Genomic DNA, 21,874 nt, shown 5'->3' on the forward strand with positions numbered 1-21,874 from the left:
TCACACATGCCAGCTGTGTGTGCCACTTCTGAGTCACTCCCACCAGAAGACCCGACCCAGTTGTGTGGAGGTGGCAGTGGCGTGGGGTGCAGGGAAAAGATGTCTGCCCATGCTGCCAGCAGGGGATGCTGGGTCTCTGGGTGCTCTTGGCCCGGGAGCTCAAAAGTCCAAGGGCTGGACGGAGCGGAGGGTTTCTCTGTTTATTATAAAACTTGTTACACAAACATGGCTGACCTGGAGGTCTAAAAACAGCCCGTGTCGCATTGCTGGAGGGGAGGAGGCCGCCTAGCCCTTCTCAGAAGAGGCAGTGGGCGCTGGGCTGGCACGGAGTCCGGGTCCGATGCGATGCACGGGGGAGCCCTGGCAGGTAGTCACCCTTGGGAGCAGCCCCCGGGGGCAGCTGCTCTGACTGAGGAGGCAGCTCGGAGTCTCACAGTTCCTGTGGTTCCACCACACAAGGCAGATCCGAGGAGGAAAAGGAAGGAAAAGGCTGGAAAGGGGTCCTGGGAGAAAAAGCTCCCTGGGATACGGAGCGACCCGGGCTCGAGCCTGGCCATCCCTGCGACGGGGGAAGCTTCAGTGCTGTGGTCTATCTCTCTCTGTCTCAAAGAAAAATAAATCACATGAACAATGTTGTCTTTTCTGTTTGGACTTTGAAGAAAGCCTTCAGTGTAAAGGGTCAGAAGGGCCGAGGCGACAAGAATCGAGACCACGGGAATGGCAGGGGGCGGACGCCTTGGGGTGGTGCTGGTACCTCAGTTTCTCTTCTTCTGCCTAGACTCCGGCTCCACCTCTAGACACCGCAGCCCAGCCAGCATGCCGAGGATGGAGAAGCCTGAGAGAGACAGACAGACAGACACATGCGTACACACACACACATGCGCGTGCAGAGCTCAGGGCGCCCCTGTGCCTCCCCCACCCCACCCTGGTGCTGGCTGGCGGCTCCAGCAGCTGGGTCCCGGTGAGGCACTTACTCGCCACCAGCAGAGGCGCCAGGACGCCGACGGTGGGCGCCGCGGTGCCGTAGATGAGCAGCTCTGACAGGAAGTGGCCCAGCGCGAGGAAGAAGGTCCAGAGCGTGACATGGTAGAGCCTGCGGGCAGTGGGGACGAGGCTGCGGCCACGGCCTGACAGGTGCCGGTGTCCCGGGAGGCACCAGGCCTCTGCCCACCCTGGCCTCTCCCTGCCAGTGCCCCGTGGAGGGTTTCGGAGGGGAGCGCCATGCCCCCGCGATCTCGACGGTGTGGGTGGTCTATCAGAGGGGGGCTTATCCTTCCTACAGGCTGGCTTGGCTCTGGAGCCTGAGTGCCTGGACAGGGCTTCACCACAAGGTGGCCGGGGCTCAGTGGGGGTCACAGCCACAGCTGGGGGGGGGGAGGGGAGCGGGCTAGGTGGTGGCACATCTGTCGAGCACATCTGTCACTGTGCACAAGGACCCCGGTTCACAGCTGTACCATTCACGACCAGAATACAGACCAGGACTGAAGAGCCATCCACAGACGGCTGGGTGCTGACATTACAGGACTAGAGGGGCCAAGCGGTGGTGCACCTGCTTTAAGCGCACACATTACAGTGTGTAAGGTCACGGGTTCAAGCCCTGGTCCCCATCTGCAGAGGGAAAGTTTCAGCCACCAAAAAACAACTGGGAGCAGGGGATGGTGCACCTTGTTACACACACACAATCCAGTCCACAAGGTCCTGGGTTCGAGCCCCTGGGAGAATTGAGTAGCAAAGCAGGTCTGCAGGTCTCTCTCCCCCTCTCTTCCCTCTCAATGTCTTTGTCTCTATCCAAAAATCAATAAATAATTTTTAAAATAACATCATTTGGAACAAAATGAATGGAATCAAGGGTCATTCTTTTAGGTCGTTACGTAAATAAGTGAAAGAAAGTCAGGAGTTTCACTCGAACGTAGGACAGAAATAGCTGGAGGCAAGTGAACTTGAAAGAAAAAAATCACAACCAAACTTACCTTTGGACTCTGATGATGAGGGAAGGGTGGAGGTAGGGCGGGGCAGGGTGGAGGGTGTGTGTGGGGTCACAGTGCCACCAGCCGCCTTTCCACCAACACAGTGCGAGGCAGCAGGGCGGCTGTCCTAGGAGGGGGACTGGATTCGCAGGGAGGCCTGTACAGCCCACACGTCAGACGCCTCAAACCCACCAGCGATATTCCACCAGGGTCGGAACTAGAGAAAACTTGCTCAGTCCTGGACAGAGATGCAGGGGGTTGGGTGGTAGAGTGCACACACTACCACATGCAAGATCCTGGGTTCAAGTCTCTGTTCCCTCCCTGCAGGAAACAGGGAGGCTTCACAAGTGATGAAGCAGTGCTGTAGATGTCTCTTTCCTCTCTCTCAATTTCTCTGTCCTTACCAAAAAGAAAGAAGAAGGGGGGGGGGGAAGTGGCCATTGGGAGCAGTGGTTTGGTCATGCAGGCACCAAACTTGAGTGATAACTATGGTGCTGAGAGAGAGAAGTACAGAGAAGGTGTAGAAAGACTTCCTTTTTTAAATTTTATTTTATCAGAGCACTGCTCAGTTCCACCTTAAGGTGGTGTGGGGGTCAAACCTACCTAGGACTTAGGCGCCTCAGGCAGGAAAGTGTCTTTGCAGAACGCTTATGGTATCTGCCCCACCCGAACTTCCACCCATGAAGTTCGTCACCAACTGAAGAGGCCAGAGCCCAATCACTTGTTTTCATTCTGGGCTCTAGGCTGTTTCCACTATAAGCACAGTATTTTCAAAACTAAGTGCCAATCTAGAACAAGCAAGCCATGGGGTTTCAAGTGGAAAAAAAAACTTTTCTTTTTTCTTTTTTTTTACACCAAGTTGGAGACAACGCAGGGCTAATCACCCTGTCGGGCCAGCCCGCTTTCCTCAGTCTGAATGAACAGCCTCTAATGCAAGGAATGGACATGGCCACCTCCCAGGGCGGCTAGGAGACGCCTCTGCAGGCCACAAAGCTGAAAGCGCTTGGTGTGATCAGAGGGGCTCAGAAAACTCGCTATCACCCACTTCCCCATCTTGGAGAAGACAGGAAAGTGTTTTTGGTGGAGCTGTGGTGGCTTCACCTACAGGCAGGGAGTGAAGGTGAAAGAAGTGATCAGCTTAATGATCCCTGCGGGGAGTCGAGTGCCCCCCGGTGGCCACAAATAGTCATAGCACTCTCCACCAGAGGCCGCCAATACCCCAAGTCTCCTATCTGAGCTTCTTAAGAGCCCTAATCCTGGGAGTCCCGTGTAAACGGGGGTCTCTTCCACCCTCACCTACTGGCTCGTGGAAGCACGTGACAGTTAACTGGTGGGTTCCTTTTCCTCACAGGCAGTGATTTAGCTCATGCCTGTTTCTGGAGGAGGAATGTGGGAATAAGGATGGTGTGGGCAGCAGCTCTGACAGGGGCCCTTCAGCAGAAGAAAGGCCAGTTCCTCAGATGTGTAACGCAGGCCATGGAATAAGGACATAGTCAGCCTGCCACTCAGCTCCATAGGTCTGCACGCTAAGAACTTGCTAGAGTGGGGGGGGGGGGATGCAGTGGGGATTAAGCACCGGATCCTGGGACATGTCTGGGTCCTTACAACTTGCTAGAACGGGGGCCAGGGGGTAATGCAGTGGATTAAGCACCGGATCCTGGGACATGTCTGGGTCCTTACAACTTGCTAGAACGGGGGCCAGGGGGTAATGCAATGGATTAAGCACTGGATCCTGGGACATGTCTGGGTCCTTACAACTTGCTAGAACGGGGGCCAGGGGGTAATGCAATGGATTAAGCACTGGATCCTGGGACATGTCTGGGTCCTTACAACTTGCTAGAACGGGGGCCAGGGGTTAATGCAGTGGATTAAGCACCAGATCCTGGGACATGTCTGGGGCTTGGTCCCTCTCTCTGGCATAAACAAATAAATGTAAATAAAACAAACAAATAAAAACAACTGCTATGCCTATTATGTTTTCTGTCTTTTTCAATACCTTTTTTTTAAAAAAAAAAACTATTTTTATTTGGTAGGACAGAGAAATTTAGAAAGAAATGGAGAGAGACAGAGAGACATCTACAGCCCTGCTTCACCTCTTGTGAAGTTTTCCCCTGCAGATGGGGACTAGGGGCTTGAACCCAGGTCCTTACGCACTGTAATATGTGCGCTTAACCAGGTGCACGACTGCCTGGCCCCTCCATTATGTTTTCTCTAGGTCTGGAAGGAATAGACTCCATAAACATTATTATTATTAATTGCCAGCAGTATTACTGGGGCTCAGTGCCTGCACCACAAACCCACGGCCTTTTTTTTTTTTCTTCTTCCCTTTTATCCCTCCTTTCTTTTTGATAGGGACAGAATAAAACCAAAAAGCTAAAAAGACCCCTGCAGCACTGCTTCACCAGTGGCGAAGCTTCCCCTGCAGGGTGTGTGTGTGTGCGGTGGCCAGAGAGCGTTAGCTTGAACTATTGAGTTCTAGGCTACGGTAGCCAAACGCATCAGCCTCCCAGAGGGTAGCAGCAGGTGGGCTCGCTCCGGCTGCCCAGGCAAGAGTGCAGAAGCCCCCCCTTCCATGCTTACATCTTGTTGTGGATGTCAATGGCACACAGGCAGCGGATCACTGAGGAGAGCAGGGTCCAGATCCCAAAGGTCCGAGCCTGGAGGCCGTTCACTGCAGCAGGGAAGAGCAGAAATGAGGACCCGCAAGGAGGACTGGTGCTTCCCAGGCCCCCACCTACCATGCCCTGGTGGCTCATGGGAAGTCAAGGCTGAACCTGAACTTCCTCAGGGACAACAGGAGGAATCCCAGAATGAGAACTCAGCACGGCTGTGAAGCGACTCCCCTGCAGGTAGGAAGCTGGGGGCTCAAACTGGAATCCTTATGCTTCGAGCCATGTGTATTTAAGCAACTATGCTACCGCTCGGCCCTGAGAGGGGGCTTCCAGTAGGCCTCCATGTGCTGCCCAGGGCACTTCTACGGTGAGCAGGGTAGTGGGGGCACCCTCTCCTCCTGGGGTGGAGACAGACAGACAGACATTAGGCTTCTCTGGGTCAACTTTAAATTCAAAGGGCTTTCTCTCTCTCTCTCTTTTTTCTGACCTTTGCCAGAACAATTTCATTAGTGATTTAATATTGATTTGCAAAATTATGGGATAACAGGGGTACTGTTTCCTTCATTGGAAGCTGCAGTGCTGCTCCCAAGGTCAGAGAAAGGAGTTGACTATTATTTCTAGAACTGCCTATATTTCTATATCTTTGTCCGTTTTTTTCTGCGGCCCTGCCTTCTCTTCCTAAGTCACACCTACACCTGTTACTACTTTGGAGTGGCCCTCCCTTTTTCCCCTTCTCTCTCCGGGTCTTGATGGAGTTGGAGTTCAGAGCCCTCTGGTCATCTTCCCCTGACATTTCTCCTCCTCTGGGAGTATGGATCAAAATTCTTTCTGGGATGCAGAAGGTGGGAGTTCTGGATTCTGTAATTGTTTCTCTGATGGACATGGGCGTTGGCAGGTGGATCCATACTCCCAGCTTGTTTCTATCTCTCCCTAGTGGGATAGGGCTTTGGAGAGGGGAGGTTCTGGGACACAAAGGGCTAACTTTCTTTTCCTTCTTTTTTGCTTCCAGGGTGCCTGCACCACAAATCCACTGCTCCTGGAGGCCATTTTTGTTGCTTTTGTTGGTATTGCTGTTGTTGGATAGGACAGAGAAATCGAGAGTGGAAGGGAAGACAGAGAGCCAGGGGCTTGAACTGGATCCTTGTGCCAGTCCTTATGCTTTGCGCCATGTGGGCTTAACCCACTGTGCCACCGCCAGGCCTCCAGAGCTAACTCTCAGTTGGACACCTAGGGCTGGCTACACAGCTCCCACGGCTGTGCCACGTGCGTGACCCCAGTGTGAGCCTGGCCCCCAGTCACTGGAGGAAACTTGGTCCTGTGGCCTCTTTAGTTTTGCTTTCTGTCTAAAAAGCCAACACACACACACACACACACACACACACACACACACACACACACACACGTCTAGATAAGACACTGGGGGGACAGAGCAGTAGCGCAGCAGGTTAAGTGCACATGGAGTAAAGCTTGGCGTAAGGATGCTGGTTCGAGCCCTTACCTACAAAGTAGTCGCTTCACAAGCGGTGAAGCAGGTCTACAGGTGTCTGTCTTTCTCTCCCCCTCTGTCTTCCTCTCCTCTCTTGATCTCTCTTTGTCCTAGCCAACAACAACGAAAACAATAACAACAGTAACAATAACAACAATCATAAACAACAAGGGCAACAAAAAGGAAAAAATGGCCTTCAGGAGCAGTGGATTCGTGGTGCAGGCACTGAGCCCCAGCAATAACCCTGGAGGCAAAAAAAATAAAAAAGCCACTGGGATCATCTGTTGGTGCGGAGCTCTGTTTGAAACGAGCCTTAACCTACTTCACCTCACTTTATACCTAAGCATTGCAGAGCGAGAGGAGCGAGGTCAGAGCCGGAATCTGGGTCAGAGTCAGCTGGAAATGTGACGGGGCACCGCCAGCCGCGGCGAGGCGCAGCTGTGGTACTGCGGCTCCTGCTGCCCGGCGCATACACAGGGCAGAGGCCTGGGGAACCGGGCAATGCCACTGCGGGCCTTCCCAAATTTCTTTCCCGGCAAACAACTTGGAGGAGAATTTTGGGGCCCTTCCATAGGGATCAAAGCCAGGGTCTGGGAAGACCTTGATTAAAGACTCTCTCTCTCTCTTTTCTTTTTGCCTTCAGGGTTATTGCCAGAGCTCGGTGCCAGCACTATGAATCCACTATTCCTGGAGGCCATTTGTTTCTACCTATTAGGTAGGAAAGAGAGAAACTGAGAGAAGAGGGGGAGACAGAGAAAGAGAGACACCTGCAGACCCGCTTCACCGATCCCCCTGCAGGTGGGGAGCTGGGGGCTCAAACCTGGATCCTTGTGTGGGTCCTTGCATGTTAGTATGTGTGCTTAACCCGGTGTGCTACCGCCCAGCCCCCTAATTAAGGACTCTCCATCTGCAACATCAAGCACAAACCTTGTGCCTTGGTTAGTGACGAGCTTTGTTAGGGCTATCTAGTGGGCCACCTAGTCACTCTGCTTCTCACTTCCCTTTATGATGATTTTTCTGCAGACTTACTGCCCATGGCAGTGCAGAATGAACCACCAAGTAATCAGAGAAGCTGAGGGGACGAGGGGAATGCCACCAGGTGTTAACCACAAGTGTATTCCCAGTGGCTGTTGAAGGTTAATTAGGACTGTTTTCTTCTGCCTCCAGGATCACTGCTGGGGCTCGCTACCTGCATGGCCAACCTACTGCCTCTGGCAGCCATGTTTTTCCTTTACTTTCTTTTTTTAAAAATTTTTATTATTATCTTTATTTATTAGATAGTCAGCCAGAAACTGAGAAGGTAGGGGGAGAGAGAGAGGGAGAGAGAGACACCTGCAGCCCGGCTTCACCACTCGCAAAGCTTTCCCTCTGCAGGTGGGGGCCAGGGGCTCGAATCTGGGTCCTTGTGCCTTATAACATGTGCGCTCAGCCAGATGCGCATCATCCATCATCTGACCCCTTCCTTTTCTTTCTTTACTTGATAAGGCAAAGAGAAACTGAGAGAAGGAGAGAGAGAGAGAGAGAGAGAGGCACCTACAGTACTTGCTTTCACCACTCATGAGGTCTCCTCCTGCAGGTGGGGAGCAGGGGCTTGAACCTGGGTCCTTGTGCGCGGTGACATGTGAGCTTAATCTGGAGCACCAGCGCCCAGCCCTCAGCTTCTTTTCTTTTTTAAACAGCATCAGAGAGGTAGAGAAAGTGAAAGAGGGGCCGGGTGGCGGCGCACCTGGCTGAACGCACACGTTATAATGTGCAAGGACCCGCGTTTGAGCCCCTAGTCCCCACCTGCAGGGGGAAAGCTTTGCAAATGATGAAGCAGTGTTGCAGGTGTCTCTCTGTCTCTTTCCCTGTCTATCACCCCCTTCCCTCTTGATTTCTGGCTGTCTCTGTCCACTAAATATAATAAAAAATACATTTTAGTCTATGAGAGAGGGACAGAGAGAGACCACAGCACGGCAGCTTCCTTCAAGTTGGCATGGCTTGAACCTGACACGGGCTGGGCTTGAACCTGACAAGGCAATGCACTGCCCAAACGAATTATTTTCCTACCCCTCACTTGGGAAGTTTTGTAAAAACCTCCTGCCCCCACCCAAACAGCACGGGTTGGCTTAGAGCAGGAAACAGGCATCTTGGCTTTGTTTGCGTTTTACACTGTCTGGGTTGTTCTGATGGGGGCAGCTGGTTCCGCAGAGGACGGGGCCTCGGGTGGCTCACCGAGGTCTGGCTTGCCGGTGTAGAGTTTCTCGTGCAGGAAGGTGTGGTCCCAGAAGCTCTGCAGCGTGTTTCCCATGGCTATGACAGACACCATCACCAGCCAGCTCCGCAGCACGTTCAGGAAACGGCTCATGGTTCCCTCACACCTGGGGGATGTGTGCGGAGAACGTGAGACAACTGAAAGGCTCATGTGCGTCATCTCAAGGCCCTCTCCCCTCTGTAGTTAACCTGTGGCCCCCTCATGAGGGTGGGACTACCTGCCCCTGCTGCCTTTCCAAGTCCTGTGGGCTCACACGCCCCCACATCTTAGCACACTGCCGACTACACAGGACTGGCACGCCGCCTCTGAATATCTGCCCCGCACCAAAGGCTGCCGACCTTTACCCAGAGTGAACAAGGGTAACTGATGCAGCGGGTGAGAATAACAAAACCCCCTCCTCCACATGGGAAATTGGAGAGAAGGGAGGGAGTCATACGAATGCCACTAAAAAGTCATAAAATGGGCTTCTGTGGAAGGCTTCCTATAGAGGCTGGTCTCTATCTGACCACACTGACAGGGCGAGCTGGATAACTAGATAACCAGACACCCCAGCATGCTTTGCAGGAAGCGGCACAGAATTTACCTGTCTCAGCAATGTCCCTGGTACACCACTCTAAGGCTGGGTTCTTTTTTCAATTGGAATCATCAGTCCTGTTATATCTTTACTTGTAGCCTGATTTTTCATGCTATTGTTTTGTAGTCCCAGTGGCTAAAAGGAACTAACAGTTGCTCCCAAGAGCACAGAAGTGATTTGAGTGGGAGCTAAAGTGTAAAGACAGTCTCTACACCTTTTAATATTTTTATTTATTTATTACTGGGTGGAGACAGAGCGAAATCGAGAGGGAAGGGGGAGATAGAGAGGGAGAGCAACAGAGAGACACCTGCAGCCCTGCTTTACCATTCATGAAGTTTTCCCTCTGCAGGTGGGGACCAGGGGCTTGAACCTGGGTCCTTGTGCACTGTAACATGTGCACTCAACCAGGTGTGCCATCGCCTGGCCACTCCTTCACATTTTCCTTACTTACTGTAGTTCTTGGGTACACTATAAGCTCTGCAAACTATAAGGATACTCTGGGGCCAGGTGGTGGTGCACCGGGCTGAGCGCATGTTACAGTGCACAAGGACCTGGGTTCAAGCACTGGTCCCCACCTGCAGGGGGGAAGCTTCACAAGTGTTGAAGCAGGGCTGCAGGTGTCTCTGCAGAGAACCTCTCTATCATCCCCCACCCTCTTGGTTTCAGACTGTCTCTATCCAATAACTAAAGACACTGAAAAAATTAAACAAAACTATAAGGATAATCCAAAGTTAAACACTGTGACTAGAGAACTGATTAGAAAACTCCATGGAGAAAGAAAAGTGATCAAGGTGTGAAGTTGCAAGAGAAATCATGATAACTAACAGCTGTTGGGTTCCCACTATGTGCCATGCACTGAACATCTGTCTCGTCCCCCGATCTAATACTTAGACAAGGGATTTAACACTAAGACTTCTGTCCATTTTGCAACTGAAGACTGGCAGAGATTAATGTGTCACAATTAATATATGGCAGAGCTGAGATACAGGCCAGGATGTTAGATCCCACCCTGCAAGACTGTCTCACTGAGAATAATTTCATGAACTTTCTATGCTTCAGGAAGCTAAATAGGCCATGTCCACTTCTGATTTCAAGTGGTATAGAAAACAGTGATTTCACACATCTGGGCTGTTTTTTAAGGCTTAGATTCAGCCCTTGCTGAGTAGTGATTTCAACTGACTGAAATAAAACCTATGTGGATTAAAAAAAAAAAACCTGATCACGGTTGGCTAAGGATTTACCGTTGTCAGGTTAACTTAGTCTGTTTGAAGTGGTCATAAACCATCAGGATTCCTCTGTCATTTTTTGGGTCAAAGTATCAGTATTTCCCTGAGTTAAGATTCCACTGAGACAGATATGACAGCCAGAGACAGTGCAACCTTTGTGAACACCAAAAACCAAGCAACGAACAGAAAGCCAGAGCTCGGGAGGAGGCAGAGGGGCTGGGGGCTGGGGTGGTCGAGTCCCCCACACAGGTGGATGCCAGCGAGTGTCACACCTGCTGCCACACCTGCTGCGGGACCTCACAGCGGCTACAGCAGGGGCCACCACCCCCGCCCCATGGATAGCTGAGGGTCCCTCCTCCCGGGATCAGAACACCTGCATGAGTCACCATGCACAGAACAGATGCACCTTTTGCAGAAGCTGCCAGAACCACCCAAGGGAGCTGCTGGCGCCCGGGCGCAGGCTGGGGCTGGACACCAAAGGCGGACACCTTCCCTGCCACCCAGCAGCTGTGTGCCCCGGGGCCAGGGTCCACTCGATCCCATCCCAGGTGCGACATGGAGAAAGGAGACAGATGCCCGTCTGCAGGGGCGCGAGGAGCAGCACCCGCGCCCAGCAAGGCGCCCAGGTCGGCTGCGCACTGCCCCCAGCACCCGCCCACCTCCCAGCTGCACCCGCTCGGGGTCCCCTGGAGCACTGATGCTGCCCGCCCCCCCTCCCGCTCCCCCGGCGGGCCCGGCCACCCGGCGCCACTCTCACCTGACCGGCTTCACCCACCAGCCGCCCCGCAGCTCCACTCCCGGCCGCGCCCACCAGAGCCATGGGCCCGCCCCCGCACCGCCTCCGGACGCTGATTGGACAGTCCCCTCAGCCCTGTTTCTGATTGGCTGGCCTGCCCCGGCTTGAGCAGGTGATGGGGGGTGGCTTGGCCGCTGCCAATCACGGCGGCCGCTGCGCGAGCCCCACTAGGCCCCGCCTCTCGCGCGGAGGCGACCTGAGCCCGGACTCTGCGCTCCGGCCTGCGGTGATGACATCCGGCTGCGCCCGCCGCCGCGCGTCTTGCGCGCCGCGGACGCCTGCGCAGTGGCTCCCGGCGGGCGGTTGCTTGTTGGTTGTTGTAGTAACGGGGGAAGCAGCCGTCGGCGGCGGCCGTGAGCCCTGCTGGGGAAGGAGGAGGGAGGGAGGCGCGGAACGCGGTCCCCGCCTGCCGCCCCGAGCCATGGGAAGATGAGACAGGTGACCGCCCTGCAGCCCCTCGGGGCAGCCCAGCCTCCCGCTGCTCCGGCCGCCTTGTCCTTCCCGCGGGCGGTCAGCGCACCTCCCGGGTCGGGGTTGGGGGATCGAGGGCCACTGGGGTCGGGATTGGGGTCGGGATCGGGGGGAGGGGGCGAGGGGCTCCGGGGAAGCGGGGTGTCGGGATCGGGGGTGTCGGGGTTCAGGGCCGGGGGTGTCGGGGGTTCAGGGTCGGGGGTGTCGGGGGTTCAGCGTCGGGGTGTCTGGGGTCGGTGTCGGGGTTCAGGGGTTTCGGGGTTCAGGGTGCGGGGGTGTCGGGGTTCAGGGGGTTTCGGGGTTCAGGTTGCGGGGGTGTCGGGGTTCGGGGGTGTCGGGCTTCGCGGTTGGGGTGTCGGGGTTCAGGGGTGTCGTGGTTCAGGGTGGGGGGTGTCGGGGTTGAGGTCGGGGTTGGGGTGTCGGGGTTCAGGGGTGTCGCGGCTCAGGAGGTGTCGGGGTTCGCGGTTGGGGCTATCGGGGCTCAGGGGTGTCATGGTTTAAGGTGCGGGGGTGTCGGGGCTCAGGGGGTGTCGGGGTTTGCGGTTGGGTTGTCAGCGTTCAGGGGTGTCGGGGCTCAGGGTGCGGGGGTGTCGGGGCCCTGGCTCAGCAGGTTGGCCCGGGCGTCCTGTTGCTCAGGCCAGGCGTCTAATCCTCAGCATCTGGGAGGCTGGCGGCCCCGCCTGTCTGGGAGCTTCTCCTTTAAGTGAAAGGACCGCCCGGCACTCGGGGTCCTGAAGTCCTTTTAGGGGTGGTCCACGGAAGAATAGACTTCTCTAAGGTTGCTAAGTTCCCCAGTCTGTGTATTATTATTATTTATTAGTGTTGTTATTCCTCTTGTTGCAATCTTGCCATAGGTCTGAGGGCTCGGGGAAAGTCAGGTCCTGGACACCAGTTGGTCATCTCTGAGCTATGGGTCAGGGTCGTTGTCATTTTCACTTTTCTATGATTCTCGTTTTATGTATCTGATTTTCTCTTCCCGCTGGACACACACACACACACACACACACACACACACACACCGCTGGACACACACACACACACACACACACACACACACGGCTCCTTATTGGAAAAATCCTGATTCGAATGTCTGTTGGACATCCAGATCCCAGTTTGTGATTTTCTCCAAGAGAAGATCATTTCTCTCTTCTCTCTCTCTTTCTTCCTTTTAAAGTATTTTATTACTCAATGAGAGGGAGAGGAGAAGAGAGAAAGAACCAGACATCACTCTGGTACATGTGCTGCCAGGGATTGAACTCAGGACCTCTCATGCTTGACAGTCCAGCACTTTATCTACTGCACCACCTCCCAGACCAGGAGGAGATCATTTCTGAGCACTTGGAAGGACAGTGCTTTTTCAGTTAGTGTGACTTTGATCCAAGACACTGCCTTTGAGGGGTTGAGTCTCTTGCCTCAGCTTTTGAGTTTGTTTTAGTGGCAGCATGAAGGCGTTATTTCTTGACGAGTGCACATGCCACAGAACCTGAAGCAATAGATACAAGGATCTATTAGGGGGATTTGATCTTTCTTTTTAATTAATTAATTAATTAATTTTTAACCAGAGCACTGCTCAGCTCTGGCTTATAGTGGGCCAGGGGACTGAACCTGGGACTTTGGAGCCTCAGGCATGAGAGTCTCTTTGCATAACCATTATGCAATCTACCCCCGCCCCTTTTTTCCTTTTTTTTTTTTTTTTTTAATTTTTTGCCTCCAGGATTATCGCTGGGGCTCGATGCCAGTTCTATGAATCCACTGCTACTAGAGGCTATTTTTCCCATTTTGTTGCCCTTATTGTTGTGGTTGTTATTGCTGTTATAGTTGTTGTTGCTGGATAGGACAGAGAAATCTAGAGAGGAGGGGAGGCAGGGGGGAAGGAGAGACACCTGCAGACCTGCCTCACCACTGCGAAGCGACCCCCACACTCACCCCTGCAGATGGGGAGCTGGGGGCTCGAACCGGGATCCTTAGGCTGGTCCTTGTGCTTTGCGCCATGTGTGCTTAACCCGCTGCGCTACCAGCCAGCCTCTGGGATTTGATTTTTTAACACTGGACTGGTTTTTCTAGCAAGGAATCTGTGTTTCTAGCAATCAACCACTTCCCTGAAAGTTAAGTCAGACTTTTCTTCTAGTGTGCATTGACTTTATTATATAAAAAGGAAAACCAGACACTTGGCACTTATTAACAGCTTTGCACACGCATAAGACACGGTGTGTCTGCAAGCAACCTTGACACTTGTGGTGTGTGGTATATGGGGGCTCAGTGACAGGCCGGCCGCCTTCTAGAAGTTGGGTAAATACCTGCATCACATAGGAGATCTCCCCCCTCAGTCGGTTGATAGGCACCTGCATCACGTTTCTGATGATGTGGTTTTCTTGCAGGATTCTGTGCCACCCGGACTGTTTGGTCTAGTGAACCTACAAGGCAAGGTCTCGGGGGCCCCCATCTGCTGACTGCATGAAATACTCTAAAGGAAATGCCAGTCGTGATGGCCCGGGACCTGGAGGAAGCAGCATCATCCTCAGAGGACGAGGAGGTGGCAGGCCAAGAGTGAGTAGCAGCAAACCTGCTTGGATCCTGTGCATTGAGGATAAAGCATTTTGCCCAGTGCCCTTCCCTTGCTATAGGCTGACTCTGGTGTTGGACCTGAACTCACCGCAGCAATCTGCAATAAAATGAGCCTCCGGTTCTGAGTTTATGAGTGAGTGCCAGCTCTTGGTACTGTACGGCTCAGTGAATCCTCGGTCAGATTGAAGGCTTTTGGTAATGAAGAAAAGGTCTATACACCGTGGCATTGGGATCATTCCTTTCTTTGCATATGTAGTTTTCCTTTCCTTCTTTCTTTCTATTTGTTGGATAGAGAGAGAAAGAGAATTTGAAAGGGAAGGGTAAGAGAGAGAGACACCTACGGCACTGCTTCTCTGTGAAGCTTCGCCCCGCAGCTGGGGACTGGGGGCCTGAGGCTGGGTCTCTTCGTATGGTGATGTGTGTTCAGCTGGGCCCGCACCTTCTGACCCCAGGTTTTGTTGATTTCATGAAGGTCTTTGTAGTGACTGAGCAGTGCAAACACAGAGGAGCTGTGGCCAGCACATCAAACACCACAGTCTGTGCTCTGTCTGGCGAACAAGGTGTCTTGCCCTGGTTATCTCCGAGTGAGTCTCTTGGTTACTGGATTTAGTACTATTAACCGTGAACGGACGGTGGTAAGCCTAGCTGTTACAGATGATCCTAAGGATTTTTACTACATTATCTCATTCAATCTTTATATTATTCCCTCTTCATTAAACCCAGTTTTGCAAATACCAAAAGAACTTGCTCAGTCCCACATTTTGACGAGTGATTGTGTAACCTGAGGGCTGGGGAGTGGCTTATGCCAGGTGCTGTACAGCCATGTGGGTCAGTCCGATAGCGGCCTGTGCATGAATCCCTGGGTAAATTCTAAAATGCCGTCGAGGTGCAGACATGCTGGAGGCAGCCATTTGTCTCGGCTGCTTTGATAGTAAATCTAGGGAACATTTCTTGCCTTTTAGGGGGCGAGACAGAGACATCAAGAGGAAGCGGAGAGCTTGGGAGGGTGGCACACACCTGCAGCCCTGCTCTGCTGCCCATGAAGCTTGCTTCTTGCAGATAGACACTGGGGGCTTGAGGACAATTTAGAGGGCTGGGGAAGATAGCGTAGGAGAGAGACAGACAGACAGCTGCAGATCTGCTTCCCTGCTCCTGCAGGATGGGAGTGGAGGCTTGAACCCAGGTCCTTGTGCATGGTAATGGGTGTGCTTAGCCAGGTGCACCTCCATCCAGCCCCTATAGAATGTGCTTATTAAAACAAAGCGGAAGGTCACATTATTTCAGTGAATTTGAAGAAAAAGTAATTGAAGCATTATTCTAGAGCTTTGGGGAAAGGCGTCTTTACCATAGAAAGTATCTGAGAGATTTGTCCATGTATCTGGGTCATTCTCCTTCCAGATAATGAGATGGGTGTTCCCTCGGGACTCTGAGCCCCCTGGGCCTTTCTGCTTTCTGTGAGCTGCCTGCCTCAGGGTCTCACACATCAGGCCTCTGCTCGGCTGCCTCCTTGTCCGACCTTTACTTACGCATGAGTTTCTTTTACTGAGAGACGCACGCACATATATTTTTGTCTGTATAGGATGAGGACTGGAGAGAGACACCAGAGCGCCCACTCTGCCACCCACAGCTGCTCGCCCCTCTTTCGCCCCAGCTCTACCCGAGAGTCTGGTTTGCAGGCCGCAGGCTTAGGGCCTCCAGTCTGGGAGCCACGTGCTCTGCTGCCGAGTCAGCCCCAGGCCTCGCCCCTTGGAGAAGCACTGACTTCTGCCGCAGGCAGCCAGCAGCCTTTCTGTCTCGAGTTCCATGTCTCTCTGTCTTTAAGACATTTATTATTATTATTATTATTATTATTATTTTAGATAGAGACAGAAGTTAAGAGTATAGGGGAGACGGGGAGAGAGAGGGAGAGGGGAAGGGAGGGAGAGAGGGAGAGGGAGAGGGAGAGGGGGGAGAAGGGGAGAGAGAGGCACCTGCAGTCCTGTTTCACATGAGTTCCCCCCCACAGCTGGGGGCTTGAACCTAGGTCCTTGTGCATTGTAACACCAGGGGCCCTGCACATGCCGAGTACCCTAGACCACTTTTTCATTCTTTATTTGGAGGGAGGAGGAGCGAGGGAGAGTAATAAAGGAGAGAGGCTGAGAAGAGAGAGATGGCTAGATGAGTAGTGTCACCTCTCAGTTTCTCTCTGTCCTGTCCAATAAATAAATGGGAGCTGGGTGGTGGCCCACCTGCTTGAGCACCCATGTCACAGAGTGCAGGGGCCTGGGTTTGAGCCCCTGATTCCCACCTGCAGGGAAAAACTTTGCGAGTGGTGAATCAGGGCTGCAGGGGTCTCTCTGTCTCTCGCCCTCATTATTTTTTGAAATTTCTTTCTTTTTATATTATTTTTATTTATTTATTGGATAGAGACAGCCAGAAGTCAAGAGGAAGGGGGAGATAGAGAGGGAGAGAGACAGAGAGACACCTGCAGCCCTGCTTCACCACTCATGAAGCTTTGGGGACCGGGAGCTCAAACCTGGGTCCTTGTGCCACCACCTGGGCCCTAAAATGTCTCTTTAATAACAGAGAAAGATACACACGGAGAACTCCCAGAGCACAGCCCAGCGCTGGCATATGACGGTGCTGGCACTGAACCTGGGCCTCAGGCATGCAAGCCGTTTACATGGCCATGGTGCTGTCTCCCCAGGCTGTCTCTCTCCCTCTCTGTCGCCCCTTCCCTCTCAGTTTCTGGCTGTCTCTAGCCAATAAACAAAGATTAAAAAATGATAAAAGAAAAAATGTTTGCTGCTATCGATAATTTAAAGAAAATAAACTGCCTTACATTGCAAAGAACTTGTGCTAAAGCACAGTCATTGATGCTTGCGAGAGAGATAGCGCCTCAGTTCTGCTCGAGGCTTTCGCGTCTGAGGAGCCACCACCACAAGCCAGAGGGAGCGGCACTCTGGTTTCTCTCACTAAAAGAAAATTTAAAGAGGTACAGTTATCAAAAACTTACTTTATTTTTGTTAAGTATTATTATTATTATGTATTTTCTCACTAGAGCACTGCTCAGCTCTGGCTTATGGTGATGTAGGGAATCGAACCCAGGACTGTGGGACCTCAGTCATGAATGTCTTTTTGCATCGCTCCCGCCTGTGACTACTGAAACTATAATAATAATTAAAAGTGTGGTATAATACTATGAGCTTTTAAAATAGGCACTTGTTCTTCCTACACTGAATGACAAGATGATTCACTGAAAATATGAAAAGCTTGATTTTTAAAAGATGGATTTATTTATCAAGATGAACAAGCATTTATCCAGTGGGTGTCCCAGCAGTTGAGGGAACGAAGGTTGGCAGGGGAGGCTCCATGGAACTGGTGAGAGGGATTGGGCTTCACAGAGTGGGCCTGAAGGAACCCGAGAACCAAAGCCGGGAAGGAGGCGTTTCTGTCAGGGGCCTGGGTGTGGCTGAGGCCTTAGAGTCCCTGACATGAACCTCGGACCTGGTCTACTTCAGTTACTGCCCGAGCAAGTCCTTGTGCTGCCGTCCACCTGTGAGAGCCGGTCTTCTGTCTTGCGGTTTCCTGCAGGCCTGCACACTGAGTGTCCCTTTGGGACTTGGCTCATCATCGTTTTTGTGTCTTTTCGCTTTAGCACCACCTGGTGGGGGCAGACAGTTAACATCTGCTTTAAGTCGGTTTAGCTGATAACTTGGTCACGTCCTCTTATATCTTTTGATAGATTGGAAGTGAAGAGATTTCTCTGCCAGGCGTATGGCCCGGCTTGCTGTGTGAGTCTGTTGTGGTTCTGACTCCGGCCTGGCATTTCAGAGGGTTGCAGGGACTCAGTCGTGCCGGCTGGTAGCTAGTGCTCACCTCACAAGGAGTTTTGGGTGACCCATAGAACTTCTGTCCAGATCCTTATAGTTTCCTTTATTCCATGGCAAATGTTGTGGAAAAGTCAAGCTGGACGAGGCCATGCGAATCATCGGGCCCTTGCCCGTATTTTACAGGTGTTTAAGATTTAGAAAACAAGCCACAGGGATGCCTCTGGCCAAGGAAGTGTTGTCTTTGCACAGAATTTCTCAAAACCAGGCACTGAGCAAAGACAATAAGTACCCACATTCCAGTTCTAGAAAACAGGAAAGGAGTGAGGTTGGCTGTTTGCTTTCCTGCCGTACTAAAAGGCCATGGCAGCTTCCCTGTCTGCAGGCCTCTCCCTGCTAGGTGGACAGCCTGGCATTGCACCAGAATTTGGGGTGTGTATGTGTGTGGGGGTCTGTGGCGGGGTCTTCCTTGAAGCCTGTGGTAGTGAGTTCTTCTGGGTCTTATTCCATTTAAGGAAGTGATTAGTTGGGGGAGGGAGAAGACAGCATAATAGTTATGCAAAGAGATTCTCTTGCTTGAGGCTTCAAAGTCCCAGGTTCAGTCCCCCACACCATCTTAAGCCGGAGCTAAACAGTGCTCTGGTAAAAAAAAAAAAAAAAAAAAGTGACTAGTCTACGTCCCCAGAGAGCTGGGTCAGAGGTGTTCTGTCTCCTGAATGTGGCTGACAGGAGTCTAGGGAGCTGGGCTGTGGAGCTGCTCTGGGACGTAGGGGGTTGGCCTGTCCTGACACTCCGCCCCCACGCTGGTCACAGTTGCTGGGTGAAGGGGGGTCCTGAGTAGCCACCTGGCTAAGAAGGGCAGGTGAGTCATCTGCCCTGGAACTTCTGGGGCCCTTGTTCTGGAAGGAGGGGGACCCCACAGGGACGTGAGCTGTTACTAACCAGGCCTTCCATTTTGGCCCCAGGGACCATCCGTGTATCATGTGGACTGGGGGCTGCAGGAGAATCCCCGTGCTGGTGTTCCACGCCGAGGCTATTCTGACGAAGGACAACAACATTCGAGTGATTGGTGGTGAGTCTCAGAGCTTCCCTCTGCCCTGCAGAGCTGGGGCCCGGGGCTCAGACCTGGAGCCGCTCCCACACTTTACTGCCGGACTCAGTATGATTCTCTGGCCGCTCTGATATTTTATACTGTTTTCTGTGTACTAGAATTGCTCATCCTGGGACCAGGAGATAGCTCGTCCTGCGGAGTGCAGACCTTAACATGCTCAGGGCACAGGTTCACGTCCCCGGCCTGCACAGGGAACAGTCAAGCTCTGTTCTGTCCAATAAATAAATAGGAGCTGGGTGGTGGCCCACCTGCTTGAGCACCCATGTTACAAAGTGCAAGGGACCTGGGTTTGAGCCCCTGATTTCCACCTGCAGGGGAAAAACTTTGCAAGTGGTGAATCAGGGCTGCAGGTGTCTCTGTCTCGGAAGCTTCTCGAGCCGTGGCATGGGCTGTGCTGTCTCTGCTGGTCTCTCCTCCCCGCACCCTCAGAGCCCTGCCTCTTACCCTGAATCTTGGGAAAAACAAATACAGAGGGCTCATTGAGCAAGTGGGACTGTGGCATGTCAGTGTGAGGTCCCAGTGAGGCCCTGACAGCAAAAACAAACACAGTTTTCCCTCATTAGGGTTCTTCCCCCCAGAATTTTGTGTCGTGTGTTTATTGCTAGCTTTTCACCATACTGGAGTGTTGGCGTGTGTGCTGTGGGTGCGTTCAGGATCGCTGCTGTCTCTGCACAGCCCCTCATCCTCCCAGAGCGAGCCCGGCTCTCAGTCAGCAGTCCCTCCCCGTGCCCTCTTGACTCAGCTCCCAACAGCCGACCTCAGTGCTCTCAGTTAGTGTGTCTCTTCCGGTGCCATGTGGACTCACTGGCATGAGAGCGGCTGGCATGGTCTTGGCCTCCCACCGTCCAGAGTGATGCTGACTGCCGGCTTGTCGTGAAGGCCTTAGCCATCCTGACACCGCTCCCCCCCCCCCCCCCCCCGTCCCTTTGTTGAATGCTGTTGTCATGCTGGGGGCTTGGTTTTGTCAGCACTTTCCCCACATCCAGTGAACCTATTCCGACAGAGGCCAGATCCTTCTTTCTGTTCTGTGCTAGGATGCGGTGGCTGACTTTGGCATATTGAACTATTCCTACACTCCCGAGTTAAGTCCCACTTGGCTGTGGTGTGTGACTATCTCTTGATGTCTGTGGTTGGTGTCTTAGTTTGTTGTTGAGGGTCTTAGCGTCCGCGTTCATCAGGGATGACATGAAGGGCTGTCTTCCATTGTGATTTTGTCTGCATTGGGTGTTGGTCTCCACTGCTTTACAAGGTTTTGAGAAGGATTGATATTTATTTTATTATTATTATTTTTTAATGCAGTAAAGGTGGGACTCGAACCTGGATTTTGCACATGGCAAAGCAGGACACTATCCAAGTGAGCTGTTTCACCAGACTTCATGTTTTTACTTATTTTATTATTTTTTTATTTCTTTATTGGGGAATTAATGTTTTACAGTGGACAGTAAATACAATAGTCTATACACGCAGACTATTTCTCTCTGTCATCCTTTTCCAGGACCTGGACTCCCCCCCAACCCCCCAGAGTATTTGACTTTGGTGCAGTATACCAGATGGGTTTTTTTTTTTTTTAAGCCATTATTACTGAATGAGGAAATTGGCTCAGAGAGTTCATGGTGGTTCTCACCCTGGACTGAACTCACTGAGGGTCATTTGACGACCACTGAAACTTTCCAGTGGCCAAGCCATGCCCCAGACCAGCCAGGTAACAGTCTTTGGGGCGAGTTCCAGGCACCGGTACCCACTGAAGTGCCCCAGGAAGCCCCAGGAAACCCCAGCTTGCAGCCAGGGGTCACACAGGTGATGGGTGCAGGCAGGCAGGGCTGGACCACCCCCTCTGCTTTCTCCGACTTTTCTAAATCATTTAATGGGGGCGGGGCAATGGTTTCCAGTTTCTTGATGACGCATGATGGTACTCTTCTGCGATCCTTGTCATTTTTTTCCCACGTTTGGCTGTGTATACCGTCTACTCTCTTCCCTGTGCTGAAGTGAGGGTCCTAGCCGCTCACAGCAGCACTGTGATGCTCGAGTGGCCGGGGAGACAGTCATCTGGCGACGCACAGGATGTGCCCACCTGGAGCTCTGGGTCAGTGTCTGCTCCTCTCCCAGGAGAGATGCTGATCTCGTGAGATTATCAACCTTAACCGATTTACTGGCCGGCACCCAGTGGGCACGCAGACCCTTTCTGCTCTTCACGTTGCCTGGCTGGGACCAGCTGTGCGTGGAGTGATGCGGCGCCGTCCCTGAGAGAGGGGCCTCTGCTTCAGCCTGTGAGTCCTGCTCACTCCCTCCCTCCCTCCCTTCCTCCCTCCCCCAAGAGCGCCGTGCTCAGTCCCTTCACCCCTGCCTCTCCAAGAGACCTCTGAGGGTACAAGCTCAGGCTGCGTGAACTTCTGCTGAGAAAATCTCTAAAGGCCATCTGAGCCAGAGTGTCAAAGGTGGAGCAAACCAGGCAGGAGCAGCATGGTACAGTGGCTCTGCAAAGACACTCTCATGCCCGAGGCTCTAAAGCCACAGGTTCAGTCCTCCGCACCACCATAGGCCATAGCTGAGCAGTGCTCTGAAAATAAATTAATAAAGATTTATTTTTAAAAAAAGGTGGAGAGGGGTCGGGTGGGAGTGCAGCGGGTTAAGCGCAGGTGGCACAAAGCGCAAGGACGGGCATAAGGATCCGGGTTCGAACCCCTGGCTCCCCACCTGCAGGGGAGTTGCTTCACAAGCGGTGAAGCAGGTCTGCAGGTGTCTGTCTTTCTCTCCTCCTCTGCCTTCCCATCTCTCTTGATTTCTCTCTGACCTACCCAACAACAGCAGCAGCAATGACAACAACAATAATAATAACAAGGGCAACAAAATGGGAAAAATGCCCTCCAGGAGCAGTGGGTTCGTAGTGCAGGCACCAAGCCCCAGCAATAACCCTGGAGACATAATAATAATAATAATAACTTTTTTTAAAATTTCTTTATTGGGGACTTAATGTTTTACATTCGACAGTAAGTACAAGAGTTT

At 52.6% G+C, this 21,874-nt stretch overlaps 2 protein-coding genes across 8 annotated transcripts in view; one reads left to right on the forward strand and one right to left on the reverse strand.

The window, feature by feature from the left end:
• Positions 1 to 185: 185 nt before the first annotated feature.
• ERG28 (ergosterol biosynthesis 28 homolog) lies at positions 186 to 10,981 on the reverse strand. 2 transcript variants are annotated; one of them, XM_007530132.3, is made up of 5 exons: positions 10,877 to 10,981; positions 8,280 to 8,425; positions 4,548 to 4,638; positions 975 to 1,093; positions 186 to 835 (listed from the first exon to the last, which is right to left on the reverse strand). In XM_007530132.3, the coding sequence occupies exons 2-5, from the start codon at positions 8,410 to 8,412 to the stop codon at positions 756 to 758; spliced, it is 423 nt and encodes a 140-aa protein (XP_007530194.1). In that variant the 5' UTR covers positions 8,413 to 8,425; positions 10,877 to 10,981; the 3' UTR covers positions 186 to 755. The 2 variants fall into 2 exon arrangements, with proteins under 2 accessions (XP_007530194.1, XP_060037294.1); XM_060181311.1 differs by lacking the exons at positions 186 to 835; positions 975 to 1,093 and adding an exon at positions 2,017 to 2,205.
• Positions 10,982 to 11,205: 224 nt separating this feature from the next.
• TTLL5 (tubulin tyrosine ligase like 5) overlaps positions 11,206 to 21,874 on the forward strand; it is a 157,748-nt gene continuing 147,079 nt past the window's right edge. For 5 of the 6 annotated variants that reach the window (XM_060181297.1, XM_060181294.1, XM_060181293.1 and 2 more), the window contains exons 1-3: positions 11,208 to 11,353; positions 13,765 to 13,933; positions 18,726 to 18,832. In XM_060181297.1, the coding sequence (XP_060037280.1) occupies positions 13,860 to 13,933; positions 18,726 to 18,832 (181 nt within the window). In that variant the 5' untranslated portion in view covers positions 11,208 to 11,353; positions 13,765 to 13,859. Of the gene's footprint in view, positions 11,354 to 13,764; positions 13,934 to 18,725; positions 18,833 to 21,874 lie in introns of all 6 variants that reach the window. The other variant, XM_060181298.1, reaches the window with a different exon arrangement.

The sequence above is a fragment of the Erinaceus europaeus genome, chromosome 22 (genome assembly GCF_950295315.1).
Source record: "Erinaceus europaeus chromosome 22, mEriEur2.1, whole genome shotgun sequence".
Classification (NCBI taxonomy): domain Eukaryota; kingdom Metazoa; phylum Chordata; class Mammalia; order Eulipotyphla; family Erinaceidae; genus Erinaceus; species Erinaceus europaeus.